General features: G+C 34.6%; 1 protein-coding gene across 2 annotated transcripts in view; it reads right to left on the bottom strand.

The window, feature by feature from the left end:
- The window catches only part of PSMD1 (proteasome 26S subunit, non-ATPase 1), a 111,607-nt gene that overhangs the window by 13,725 nt on the left and 83,265 nt on the right, over positions 1-14,617 (bottom strand). For both annotated transcript variants that reach the window (XM_077155409.1, XM_077155410.1), the window contains exons 17-19: positions 12,005-12,119; positions 7,781-7,897; positions 864-966 (exon numbers count right to left, since the gene is read on the bottom strand). In XM_077155409.1, the coding sequence (XP_077011524.1) occupies positions 864-966; positions 7,781-7,897; positions 12,005-12,119 (335 nt within the window). The remainder of the gene's footprint in view (positions 1-863; positions 967-7,780; positions 7,898-12,004; positions 12,120-14,617) is intronic.

Below are 14,617 nucleotides of genomic sequence, written 5' to 3'. Positions count from 1 at the left end.
TTTTCCCTTGGCAAAACAAGGATTTGAACTTGAATAGCAGTGTTTAATAGAAATTTTTAAGCCTTCAACTTTGATTTAATTGAATTTTTTTGAGGAAGCAAAATATGTAAAAGAATTAAATAAGAAATGATTCTGTTCAGCAGAAATAATCACATCCTTGAATAATGAAATATGTACACTCTTTTCCCTCTACCCTATTGAAATGTGACCAATAATAACAGTTAAGGAATACACCTAATTAAATTCAAATCTAAGGCACTTAGATCCCACAGTTCTCCCTTAGAAGGGTAGCCCATCTCTTCTGGAACAAGTTACAGTTAAGTAGCAAAGAGCGTGAATTCTGGAGCCAAAGTGCACAGCATGCTATGCATTTATTAGGTATATTATCCCATGTACCTTATTTTAGGAATGATTTGTCTAAAACATATTTTTTCCCTCAAAAATGGTGCAGTTCCAACTTGTTTAGCATTCATATATACTAAGCAAATTAAAGAAAAAGAAGTCGGCCAATGTTCATTAAGTATTTGATAAGTGATGGTTACTGTTGTAATTGCTTCAAATGAACTTTTTAAATCTCTAACACTATTAGGCAGTCTTTATAAATACAGGAAAACCAACACAGAGAGGGGAAAAGTAACTTCTTAAGGTTATATAGCTTGTAAAGTAAAGAGACTGGGATCCAAACTCTAACAGTCTGCATTTTTAACAACTGTACTAAATTACCTCTATGAACTATAGGCTGCAAATTTTCTCCAGCAATAATTTGCCTAGGCTCAACTACCATGTCATATAGTTAGAGCAAATAATTATTTCACTAGATTTAAAGAGTAAGTACAAAAGACTTAAAAAAACAAAACATTTACCTGCATCCAGTATTCCCTGGGCCAGAATAGCGCCAAACTTGGCCATGACATCATCATGTTTATCATTGATGACTTTGGAATACAGCTGTCTGAACTGATTTACCTGAAGGAATAAGAAAAATAATTATAATCTAATTCTATTTATTTGCTGTGCCTCTTTACGGCAGAATAGATTACTCAAATGGTAATGAAACTTCATTATGAATTTCACAAATTACAAAAAGAGATGGATATGGACCAGATTTGAATGCAGAACAGTTCTATGGCTGAAATCATGAGTGCTACGGTTTTTCTGGTGTGGGAACACCAGTTCTGTTTTCAATCCTCACTTAACAGTGTATGATTCAGACTCAAGGGAATGCTGAATGTGATTTCATATTGCACCACTGTAAATTAGCAGGCTTAAACAATCCAAGTGAACACTAAGGCTTTATTGCACTTTGAATTACAGCTATTCTGCTTACCATCAACTGTGCAGATTTCTAAAAGACACAGTCTTTCAGTTTACCATGAAGTATCCTTCACTGAGGCTGTGTGAGGTAAATTTTGGATTAACTGAATTCACATATACAGTATAGAATTTCATTATACATACATATTAATTTCCTGAAGACATGTCAGAGTAAGTGCTTTTGTCAAAAGCAACACACCAACATAGAACATGCATTGTCTCTTTTAGGGTGAGATTACTGGTCATTTTTGCCTATGTTTATTTTTTTCTGCGTTTTCTAAGTTATAAAATTAATATATATTGCTTTTATAGCTAGAAAATAATATTTGCAAAAATCTCATCAATAAAGAAAGTGATTCCTTTAAATCCATTCAGGTGACAATGAGGAAACTATTTTATGCTCCTTCCATGTTTTACACTTCTCTCTTTTCCCCACAGTGCTTTGCAAATGGTAGGTACCCTGGAAGAAGTCTGCTTGTTCAAGGAGGACATGATCATGGAGCTCCCCAAATCTGCCAAAAGCATAAAATATCAAATTTCAGTTTCCTAATTTAATGACTACGTCTGTATTATATGTTCTTTCAGAATCTCTTTCCTCATTTGTCACTGGGTAATACAAAGGCAGAGTAATAGAAAATCAGAGAACCCTGGTTTGTGAATACTATTTCTGTTCTTAGAAGCTGTTTGGGTAATGTGCTGGTTTAAATCTGTGCTGGACCCCAGAGAAGCCATGTCCTTAAATCCTCATTCAATACTGCTGGGTGGGAGCATTTTGATTGTTCCCGTGGAGATGTGACCCACCCAACTGCGGGTGGCAACTTTTGATTAGATATTTCCATGGAGGTGGGTCTCTATCCATTGAAGGTGGAGTTGCTTACTGAAATCCTTTAAAAGAGGAAACATTTTTGAAGAGAACCCCTTTTTTGTAGAGCCACGAGAAAGCCAGTAGAAGCCACCATGTTTGCCATGTGCCCTCCCAGCTGAGAGAGAAGCACTGAACGTCATCAGCTTTCTTGAACCAAGGTATCTTTTCCTGGATGATTTAAATTGGACATTTCTATAGACTTGTTTTAATTGGAACATTTTCTCAGCCTTAGAACTGTAAACTAACAACTTATTAAACTCCCCATTTTAAAAGCCATTCCGTTTCTGGTATATTGCATTCCAGCAGCTAGCAAACTAGAACAGGTAAGTTACTTAGCTTTTCTGGGCCTTTTAGTTTCTTCATCTCTCCAGGGATTACAGCACCTACCTTACATACATGGTTGCTGTAAGGATTACATGAGGTTATGATTAGATGGCATTTTATAGTAGATATTCAATGAGCATGGCTGTATTACCATACTAGGGCAGAATTCTACTAGCCCTCTCTATTAACTCTGACAAAATACTACTAAGAAAATAATATCCCTTAAACATGGTTCTTAATTTTTAATCATAGGCAGCAAAACGTAATGGGAAAAACAAGGAACTAACTCTACCATTAATCAGCATATGGCCAGTCACTTACTTCTCTAGGCCTTAGTTTCTCCTGTAATTACATCATCACGAAATTCCCTTCTAATTAAAAAAAACCCTAAGGTTTGATGCTTTTATACTCTGGTTCAATAGGTCAAATTCTTTTGATTCCGAACTTATTTTAGATGAACACTTTCATTTCCTTATATAGGATGGAAATTTTATGTGTTAAAGGTTTATGTAATGTTTCATGATTTATAAAAAGAAACACTGGACAAAGCAGTACGTGTACATTACAAGAAAGAATTTAAATAAAAATCAATACATTAAATGGGCTTATCCAAATATTAAGTTGATACTTTTTATTTATCATTTAAAATATGTTTCCTAACATTTTATTACTTATGTACCAGTAACTTATTTTCATTCTTATGGTTCTTTTTTTTTTTTTTTGCATGGGCAGGCACAATGAACATTCTTACGATTCTTGATAAAGAATTATTGTTTTAGGAGAGTAGGGCAGAATCTTGAACTTGGAAGGCAACTTTTGAGATTATCTGGTCTACTCTGTTTTACAGATGTGAAATCTGTGGTGAAATGACTTACTTGCCCATGATCACACAAAGAGCTAACAGTAATCAAGGCTAAGAGCATGATTTCTGACTCTCCATTTCATAGGTATACAGTATTTAATGTGGCTCCACTCATGATACAAAATATAGAATTTGCAGGGAAAATCATATTAACTTCCTAACTTACAATCTTACAGAAAAGACTTAAAATTTTAGGCAACTCTGTGATCCATGCATTCTACTCTGTACAAATATCTGTACAGTATCTATAAGAACGTTTATAATGTTCTTAACTCTATTCCTCTCACTGCTGGAAGAAAACCCCATTCTAAGTGTCAGGGAAAAAACTAAAGTTTGGGGAGAAGGGAATAAAGGCACTTGGAGTCACTCCTGTTGGTACTTACAACTTGGGTATGTTTCTTTCTTTTTTTCTTTTTCTTATTTTTTTGGTACAGAAATGTATATACACATGGGGATCAGTTTTAGAGCTTTTCTTTTTTCTTTCTATGATATCAAATCTGTTCTTATGACTTCAATTTTTTAGGTCCATAATTTCTTTCATGAAACCCTTAAGGCCAGATGTACTTTGAAATTCAGAATTAAGAAAGCTAATAAGATTATACACCATATATTATACAACATTCTCAGTGGAATATGGGGTAATATCCAATAATCAAACAAATTAGTATTTGTGAAGCATAAAAATGCATGAATATTCACACTAAGTGGGGAAAAGGCTATAAATGATTTCATAGTGTGTCTGGTTATATAGTCAAATAAGTCTCTAAAAACAAACCTCTTTCAGTTTTCACAACTTTTTGGAGTTTAGAATTGCAGGTAACAGTCTCTGGACTTACATCATTTCTTTGTGTTTATTTCCTAAATCTCTTTCTTCAGTTATTATTTTCAACCCAGGCTTCTATCTTATCTACAACTGATTTGGTGTTAAGCTCAACATGTCTAAAATGAAAATTACCTTTTTTCTTCTTTCAAGGTAGGTATTCATATTGATGCTATCATGAATTATCTATAACCAGGATTCCAAATGTTGTTATTTCCCTACATAATTTATTAGTATCATTTTATTCATAGCAATTGCTTGCAGTTCTTTGTTATTATCACTGATATCATAAGAGTCCAAGTTTCTATCTTAAAGCAATATAAATAGAACACAACTTACAAATGTATTTGGAATTAGGAACACATTTCTCTACCGACATATTTCTAGGTTATCATGATGGCTCACAAAAGCCTATACTACCAAAACAATACAGAAGCAAACTAAGCCTGGCCAAAACGATCCTAATTCAAGAAAGCATACTTGCATGTAAGGTTCCATGTAAGCAGCTTTCCTGTATTGTGCCTTAGGTCAGATGATATTAGGTAAGGAGGAATACCAGATTCTATTTTTACAATATTTTTACCTAATTTTACATATGACACCTAATACATACATGATCTTAACAAAAAGAATAAAAGATAAACAGAACAAACGACAAATTCTTCATAAAGAGTAGAGTTGGGTTGTTGAGAGAAAACAGCTCCAAGAATCTTTAAAAGGTACTAGTCTAGTGAACTATAAAACAGATTAAAAAGTGTAGAGGCAATCATTTAAATGTGACTCTCTGGTCCAAAGGCTTTCTAAACTGGGTTTATAATCATCCAGGGATGAGTGCATGTTTGTGTTTGTGAGAATGAGAAATCTTTTTTTCCTAACTAGCAGAAGCAATGCACAGATATATTAAGGTTACTTAAACTAAGACTATCTATCATGCATAAAGTGAATTAAGACAGCAGCCTAGTATTCTATAAAAGGATGTGATGTATGCGCATAATTACATGAAAAAAAAACCCCAGTTCCTCTGGAAATATGCACTATGACTCTCACAAAATAACTGAAAAGTATCTCTTTAAGATTACTTTGGGGAGGAGTTATAATTCTTGATGAAATTAATATGACATTTATTTTTTAGGTGTTTCCACTGAATTTCATGAATTGGTCTGCAACCTTGTGACTAGGACTCTATAGCCTTGAGAATGTCCTTCTTTTCACTTTTACTTTTCAACAAAATGTCACCTATTATCCCAAAAGTATATTAATGTTGTCTTGTTGGCAGTTATTAGATAAAGGAGAGATGACGTAACTGTAGTCTATGAAGCTCTTTATCACTTGCTTAAGAATAGAAAACAATCACTTGCTTTAAACTTTTAATTCATAAACCAAGTAATAATTTCACCATAAATAGAGATTCCTGAAAAAACTTTTATGTTTTCATATACTGTTTTGCTTCTGTAGTCAGTGGGGTATACAGTTACCTTTCCCCACCCACTTTATGCTAATGACAAAGTCTACCAGTTATAGCTACATTCCAACATTAATCCACACCCAAGATTCTGATGCAACTTGTAGAGTGAAGTATACTCTATGTATTCTTACCAGCTAAGACTTGGTTCAACAAGTTTTAGGAATGATTTTTAAAAGATTAAATTGTTACATTTTTACTTTTTCTAAATATGAATTTTATCAGAGGGTTGAATGCTTTATCAACTACCCTAACCCATACTCAATTTCAGAGACTCTACCGTTGCTGGTGCAGAGCTAATGGTTGTAAAATTTTGAAATCTAACAGCAGAGGACGGGAAGATGGTAAAATATTTGTCTTGCTGACAATCTGAGTAACATGAAAGCAACATGTGAGGTCAAAGTGGATAAATGTCTACATATCACTGTTAGTGGAAGCACATTCCAGGGCCTAAACTGGCTTCTTTAATGACATTATTCAGCTGGATGACCTCCAAAAGCTCAGTACAAGATCAAACACAGAAATAAAGGATGCAAAAGCTATTCATATTGTAGCTATTATATTTAAAACCAAAAAGAAATGCGGCCTGTGTTTGGAAAGATATATATGCGCTAAATGATACATTTAAGTATTATAAAAAAGAAGGGTGAGAAGTCTGATTCTATCTTTGCAGTAACTCAATTTCTGGAAGTCCTGAAGATGATTTAAAAGAGAGAAAGAGAAGCACCAGATAAATGAAACAACGGGTTATAAACCAACATTTATTAAACGGAGTTCCATAAATAAGAATGAACAGTCAATGAGTCTTGGAAATTTTTCTCTTCTCTACCCCTCTGCAAAATCTACATTGCTGAAAAAGAGGGTGTTCTGTATCTGTTTTATGAGGTAGAAGACAATATGCTAGATTTTTGTTGTTTTCAATTTTTTGACTGTTACTCAAAAATTAGCAGAATTAATAAAAGGTTGTTAAGTGCTCCAACTTTAAGGTAAAAATGAGAAGATCTGAAATTATTGCATAGGCTATACGTCTTCATTTAGTATATGAAACACAGTCATTTTTAGTGATTATATTTTATATTTTATAAATAAGATAAAATATGCATTTTCCATTTCTCTAACAGAATGTAGGATGAGAAACTTTGGTTGAGATGCCAAGATATATTAGATAGCAAACATTAATGCGAGGTGTGAGAGACTGCTATGAGCAAATTTTAAAACAGATGTCTAAGAATCAGTTACGAAGTCATTCTTGGTTTGGATATATGAAGGTTGGATTGTGGAGAACAGGGAGAATATGTGAAGAGGATTTCTGGGGGGAAAGCCAGGCATGTATCTTTGCCCCTCACTTTCAACTTTGATAAAGGTGCGTCACCATTATCACTTGGACAGCTTAATATGATCAGGGATCATAGTAACATAAGATAAGAGGCATTAGCTAGTAGTAGAGGTACTAGCATAGAGAAAGAGAAAGAGGGAGAGGAGGTGAGTGGGTGGAGGGGAAAGGAGAGGAGAAATGGGCTGCGCTATACTGAGAGAATCCTACCCATGAGAAGGGCAAAAAATACAGGACTGTTTCTGTGGAGCAGATGTAGGTCAAGTGGGAAAGAAAGCCATCCTGGAACTATCTGAAATCCTGCCCAAGAGGATCACTAAGGTGGGTAATGGCATCCTAATAGAGAATCTGGACATACTCATTTCTAACCTAAGAGTGTATGTACTATGTAGAGTGAATTCAGGAATATTTATTACCTAAGAGGGATATATCAAAAAATCATGGCCTGAGTTTGCATTCTGTATCAGAGAAGATGTTATTCCAGTGAATAAATTTTAAAACAGTGGAAAGCAAAAATTAAAGTTGATTTTATGATTTTACCACCCCTTACATCCTAATTTTTCGAGTTTATATACTTAAATGAACAAAGTGACCTTAAATGTGAAAAAAATACATTTAGAGAGTATTATATATTTAAAGGTTTACTATTTCCTTATCCCAACAAATAAATGCTCTCTTTACTTCCTGTGACCTCAGTGTTCACCATATTTGAAGTAAATTATCCTAAAGGAAGACAGGCTACTAAAGAAAAGTCAGAACAAGCTCTTTCCCTGAGTTATACCAACAGAATGTTTGCTCACCTTTGGACAAGTAATTTCAGTCTGCTGAATCATGATAAGAGCCGAAGCTATGAGAGCTCCTTGCCTCACGTAGTTCACAGGGTCATTTGTCATTGGTTCTAGCAAATTAATTGCTTCCTAAAAGCATAAAATAAACAACAACAACTTTTATTTATTTTTTTATTAAAAAGATCACCAGATGTTCTTCTCCAATGAATATCAATTGTTCAATTATGCTTATACTTTGCATATATTTTGAAGTATTCTTTTGTTCTCCTCAAAATTTAATAGAAACCACAATGGGGAGGAGGAGACCAACAACAACTTTTAGATGAAGTTGATGTAGGTGGATTTTCAAATTACTTACTGTCATTCTCAGTCAAGATTAACTGATGAATATTTTCATCTAACCGAGTAATGATAAAGTAGCTGAAGACTGAACACAATAGTTCAGAACTGGGGGTATGTTTTATTTAAATCTCAATATAACTGATGCTAAGTGAAAAAGAAACCTGTAGAACGTGAATGTGCCTGTCATGGATAAAAGAGATCATAAAGAAATTAGCAGAAAATTGGATTAACATGTGATAAATACCTATTATTTTCTTGGCACATTTCTACATATTTTTTGTGATCTCATATAATCCTCTTAATCATCTTGAAAGACAGCATTATAATCCCCATTTTATAATAAGGAAACAAACTTGGAAGGTTGAACTGCATACTTCAGAAAAATACTTTCTTAATCTTGATCTATTTTTGTGGACATGAACCCATTGTAAACACGACTTTTTGAAGATGATATTTTTAGTTAATGTGTGGCCAACTGAATTAGGCTGGGCTTTCATGTGGATTACTGAAGTCCTTCCTAAACAGAATGAAATTCAGATATATATAGAGAAAGCCATGAGAAGAAAGTGGAAGGACCCAAGGAATGTCACCCCAGAACTCCACAATCTTTGGGGAGAAAGCATCACCTTGCTGATGCCAGATTTGGAACTTCTAGCCTCAAAATCTGTGAATCAATAAATCTTGTTGCTCAAGCCAACCCACTGTACAGTATTTGCTTTAGCAGTTGGGAAACCAAGATACAGAGTTAGAAAGATTAAGCAATTTGCCCAAAGCACATTAAGTAGCAAACCAAGGCCAGTTTGACTTCAAGACCTGTATTATTTCATTATATATTTAACGACCTTTAAATAACATAATGTCTTACATGATGTGCTGGTTTGAAAGGATGTATGTACCCTTGAAAAGCCATGTTTTAATCAACATCCCATTTTGTAAAGGCAGAATAATTCCTATTCAATATTGTATGTAATTAGATCATCTCCCTGGAGATGTAACCAAATCAAGAATGGTTGTTAAACCAGATTAGGGGAGATGTATCTCCACCCATTTGGCTGGGTCTTGATTGGTTTACTGGAGTCCTATAAAAGAGGAAACATTTTGGAGAATGAGAGATTCAGAGAGAGCAGAGCAGAACAACATAGCCACGAGAAGCAGAGTCCACCAGCTGGCAACCTTCGGAGGAGGTGAAGAAGGAAAATGCCTCCCAGGCTGCTTCATAAAACAGGAAGCCAGGAGAAGCTAGCAGATGACGCCATGTTCACCATGTGCCCTTCCAGATGAGAGAGGAACCCTGACTGTGTTCACCATGTGCCTTTCGAAATGAGAGAGAAACTCTGACTGTGTTCACTATGTGCCTTCTCACTTGAGAGAGAAACCTTGAACTTCATTGGCCTTCTTGAACCAAGGTATCTTTCACTGGATGCCTTAGATTGGACATTTCTATAGATTTGTTTTAATTGGGACATTTTCTTGGCCTTGGAACTGTAAACTAGCAACTGATTAAATCCCCCCCTTTAAAAGCCATTCCGTTTCTGGTATATTGCATTCCGGCAGCTAGCAAACTAGAACAGATGATTTCACAAGATCTAATTTTAAATTAAATATATAAAAACAAAAAAGCTTCCCAAACAAAAGATTTTTATAACAGAGTGGCAAAAGAAACTAAATCAAATAGAGTTTATTTCATGGTTACACTTTATAAGTCCACCCATGCTGGGATTTTCCAAAATGTTTAGGAGAATTTTCCCAATACCATATTCTTCAAAATATTAGTTCTGTGGGAAAAAAAGAATGCCTTGGTTAAATAAGTTTGGAGTTTCTTGAATATTATATTATCTCCTTTTGTAGGTTAAAAATCTACATTTTCCTATTCAAGGCTCTAGGAAGATTTATAATTAAGAAGCCAGAAGAACTCTGTTTAATACAAATTTTGTCCATTGTATTTGACCAAGAACTCTTTTGGTGCATATAGCCCCTATTAATTACTGCAGAACCTTTGGTAAGTACCATTTTATAATGTCCCTTACAAGGCCCTTATGTAAGTATAAATCTGGAAGCAACATAGCAATGGATTTATAAGATTATCAAATTTATTTCCTAATTCAGTAAGTATGTCATTTCTCAAGCATCCTTAATTCTAGGGCCAAGGAAAGGAAGGATAAATTGAATCCATTTTTGGAAAATGACTTTAGATTTCTCTACATGTGGATTTATTTATTTTTCAAATCAGAGATGTAAAAGACACTAACTTGGCCTTTGAGATACACGATAAACTCAAAGGCATATTTTAGACTAAATGAATGCTTCTGATTTTTAAGAAATAAAAATAATTAAAGCACTGACCTCAGTCAGATAGGTACTGTCATCTACATAATATCAACTATCTGGAAATGAAGTAGACTTGTTTAGCATGAGTAAGAAAACATTTTCAATGAACTAACTTATCAGATGCTGTGTCTCACAAAACATTTGCCCCTAGTTATCATATTCAATTTAGAAAAATCTAATTTACAAAGCTTGCCATTAATGTCCACTAAAGACCTGAGGGAGAGAAAAGTACATAGTAAAACAGCTAACTGTATTCTTCCTTTGTTTACAGATGTGTCCTAGAAAAAAATGGAAACAAATTTCTATAAACTGCATCTTATATATCCAGTGACATCTCTAACTAAACTGAAGATACATTCTCATGCAAGAAACTTCCAACAAGAGAAATTAAAATATTTTTAAAACAGAACTCTCTGTAAGGGCAGAGATTATATCCAATTTATTCACCATTGCGTCCGTCACTGATCACAAGATCACCATTGTTTATTTGACACATATTTTCAAGAGCCTACTTTGTGCCAGGTATATTTTTAGATTCTAGCAGTGAAGTTTCTGCTCTCAGGGACCTTACACTGCAGGAGAGGGGATAACACAACAAATAAGAAGATGTAAAATACATCAGGTGGTAGTAAGTGCCGTGGAGAAAAATAAAGAAGGGTAAGGGGACAGAATGTGTTAGAAGCTTGGAAGGGGATATCTCTCTCTAAATTTTCATATTAATTTTCATCACATGTTGCAAAGCTCTTCATTTTTCATTTTTAAAAAAGAACTTGAATGAACTAAGAGTTAAAATGCTCGTTTTTATTTCCAGCTTCAATAATGATTTATGTGACGAGGAATAGTTATCTGTATTAAATACTAATATGCTTTAATAAAGAAAGTCAAAGCAAATTTACATAGACCCACATACACATTGTTAAAACAAAGGTTCACCTAGGAAAGTGGTCAAGGTATATACCATGAGATACAAAGTCTGATGACTGTCAATATTCTGAGAAGAGAATACTTGCTGTTTAAGCAACAGTGTGTTCATGAAATCTCACGATTAACTAAATCATCACTTGGACTAACCAAACTCTTTTTTCCCTTTAACAATAAACAAATACCAGATTATCTACTACATTACAGATGAAAAACACGTACATAGCAGTTACGTGATTTGCTTAAAACAAAATAAAAATGTCATCAATTGACTTGATTTTGGTGACCTCACACCAAACCAGGTCAACAGAACCTAGATTTTCACAACACTAATTACACAAATTTAGTTTCTAAACTGACCAGGTAAAGCCACAGAGCAGTTCTTTGGAAAAAAAAAATTTTTTTTTTTAAAAAAGAAATTAGTGTTTACAAAAGGAAATTCAACAGACTGCTTCCGTTATAGTCATCCATATAATGCCTGTTCTTAAGTGCCTTTGGGCAATCCAGCACAGAAAGTGGGGAAGTACTGAGGAGCTTTGTGAGATAAGTTGTAGACCACTACATTTGTACTTTTACAGCTATTGCATAAATTTTCTTTAAGTCTGGCGCTAGGAAAAACTGGCCCCATTGGCTTTTGGACTTTACCTTGTTTCCTGTACCAGCACAGCAGATCCCCAGGGCCATTGCAGCTCCATACCGCACATGAGGATTGTAACTCTCTGACAGCAATGAAACAACACTTGGACACTGTTCAGGGGTCCTGATAAGAAACACAGAAAATGAAGGCAGTGTTATAGGTAGCACAGTTCAAATCAAGAAGGAAGAATGTCAAACAATTTTTCTTTTTAGTTCCAGGAAACAACAGAAAAGATGCAGAATTAAAAATCTCCCACAGAATTCTAATTATTGATAGAAATTCACCTTCAATAATCTAAGAATACATGTAAAGAAAGAGGACTGTATCAGTCACTCCTCAGCCCCAGCTCTATACTGCAGTCACTCCCTCATGCCTCTTCCACAGTAGGGAATAGCTACATGAGGAGGAGGCATAGCTCCATATCCATTCTCATATTCCTGGGTTATACTGCATTTTGTTTCAGAAGAAAAAGTTCACTTAGAGACTACTGGATGTTTCCAAAGCTGCATGAAAGAATCAAATCCCCAACTATTGCTCGAGTTGCATGTTAAGGTGGTAAAGTCCTGGTAATGAGGAAATTCTGAAATGTTTTACCTTTAACAACTACTTTCATGTTGATAAGCAGTAATAAAGAAATTGTTCTCTTTTCATATTTCCATATTTGTGGCAAAAACAAAACTAGGACAATCCTGACTAATGGGGTACCTGATATCATTTTTAAGATTATTCTGATACAGTGGTTACCCCTAGACGGGCAGCAGGGGTAGGCCAGTAACTATAAGGAGGTGAAGGGGCTTCTAGGAGGCTGGTAATGCTATGATTTTGAGGTGGTTGCTGATTACACAGGTGTGTTACTTGTGAAAATTCTTCAAGCTACAGGCTAATGATTATATATACTTTTGTGAATATATTATACTTTGATAAAAAGTTGGTTCTTAAAAACACTATCCCATTATGAATGTGAGCACTTAATACCTATAGACCAATTCAAAATTATAATTCTATGTTAGAATTGCTCTCTAGCCTCAAACTCCAGTGAGCGGTAAATTCAAATGTCAAATGGAACAGACCCAAGTTTATGAAAAACATGTTTATACAAGACAAATTTTGCTATAAGGGAAGGCTTGATATTTTCCCCTTACAACAGAGTCTTACCACGTTCCTGAAAATGTTCTTGGTTTGTCTAAGTGTGAATAATTTAGAACTAATTCTAATGGCAACAATAAGGAAACCCAGTATGGTGGTACGAAAAAAGCAATGTACTAGGAGTCAGAAGACCTGGCCTCCAGTCCTGGCTAATGCTGTCAGTTATATGCTATTAGGCAATTCACTAAGGTTTCCTTCTCTGTGAACAGAAACAACTTTTCTTGAGTATTCTGTAGTATTTTATATACATATATATAAAACCAAATAAGCAATTAACTAAAAATATAATAATAACATATATGCTTTCAGCTACTTCCCTTATCAAGATAAATAACAATAAGCTTTATAAGAGGAAGCCCCGCAGTCAAACTCATATTCTAGATCCTGTTTTTTTATCTCCATCTAGCTTGGGTTCTGCGATCCCTTTCATCATCTGAAAAACAAAGGAATGTAGGAAAGTCTGTCCCAACTTTACAACTCTATGACTTTTAAAACTGTACCAATTATCAAAGATTTTAAATTAATGTCCATTATTACAGACAAAGTTTCTTCAATGAGAAATATTATAATGGAGTTAAAGTGAAATTCAAAGTGTATTACACCAAAGAGGTTGGTGTAGTTACTCTATAATTTGCAGTTGACAGTATCATCTTTAATTTTCACCCCTTCAGGATTTATTAGGCTAAGAACTTAAAAGTCTTTCCATAATTTGATACCCAAATGATCTGCACATGAACTCAAGTATTTTGCCCCCTAATTCAATACAAACAGAGCCACTCTACAAATGTCTCAAGGGCCAAGGATATATATTTTTTATCTCCCACAAATTACTAGTACAGTGCTAGGTATTAGAGATAAAATAAATTTGATCACTTATTAAAAGCCAGAGAACGAAACTGATATTTATTCTCATATTTTCAGCTAAGTTCAAGATGTAAAACCATAAAGCATATACTGTTCCTGGCCCCCTCAAGTTTCTAATTCCACTAGGTAATCAAAAACAGAAGAGTTAACCATTCAGTTCTTCTGAGTGTTAGTTCTTAAGGGCTAATCGAGTGTCTGTGCATTTTATTTAAGTACTCTGAAGTTTGGAGTAGGGAGACCACACAGACAACAAGGGAAGACTGCACAAGTGAAACCTACAATGGGACTTGAAGGTAGGGAAAACCTAGCAGGCAGAGGAGAGGGATGAATATACTGGATAAAGGGATGAACACTGGAATGTGAGAGACAAGCTTGAGGAAAAATTAGTAAACTTTGCTGGTTTTGTATAGAAAAATAACGGGAATGTGGAAGGTTGGATTATGTACCGTAATTTGGACATGTTCTTAATCTTAATCCACAGTCCTGTGGGTGTGAATCCACTGTAAACAGGATCTCTTGTACTAAAGTGTGGCCCAACTATGTAAGGGTGGGCCTCAATCCTGATTACTGGACTCCTTTATAAGCAGAAGAAATTCAGACAGAGTCAGAGA

This window comes from Tamandua tetradactyla, chromosome 3 (assembly GCF_023851605.1).
Source record: "Tamandua tetradactyla isolate mTamTet1 chromosome 3, mTamTet1.pri, whole genome shotgun sequence".
In the NCBI taxonomy this organism is placed as follows: Eukaryota; Metazoa; Chordata; class Mammalia; order Pilosa; family Myrmecophagidae; genus Tamandua; species Tamandua tetradactyla.
Note: the sequence above shows the minus strand (reverse complement) of the source record. Positions and strands in the feature narration are given on the sequence as shown.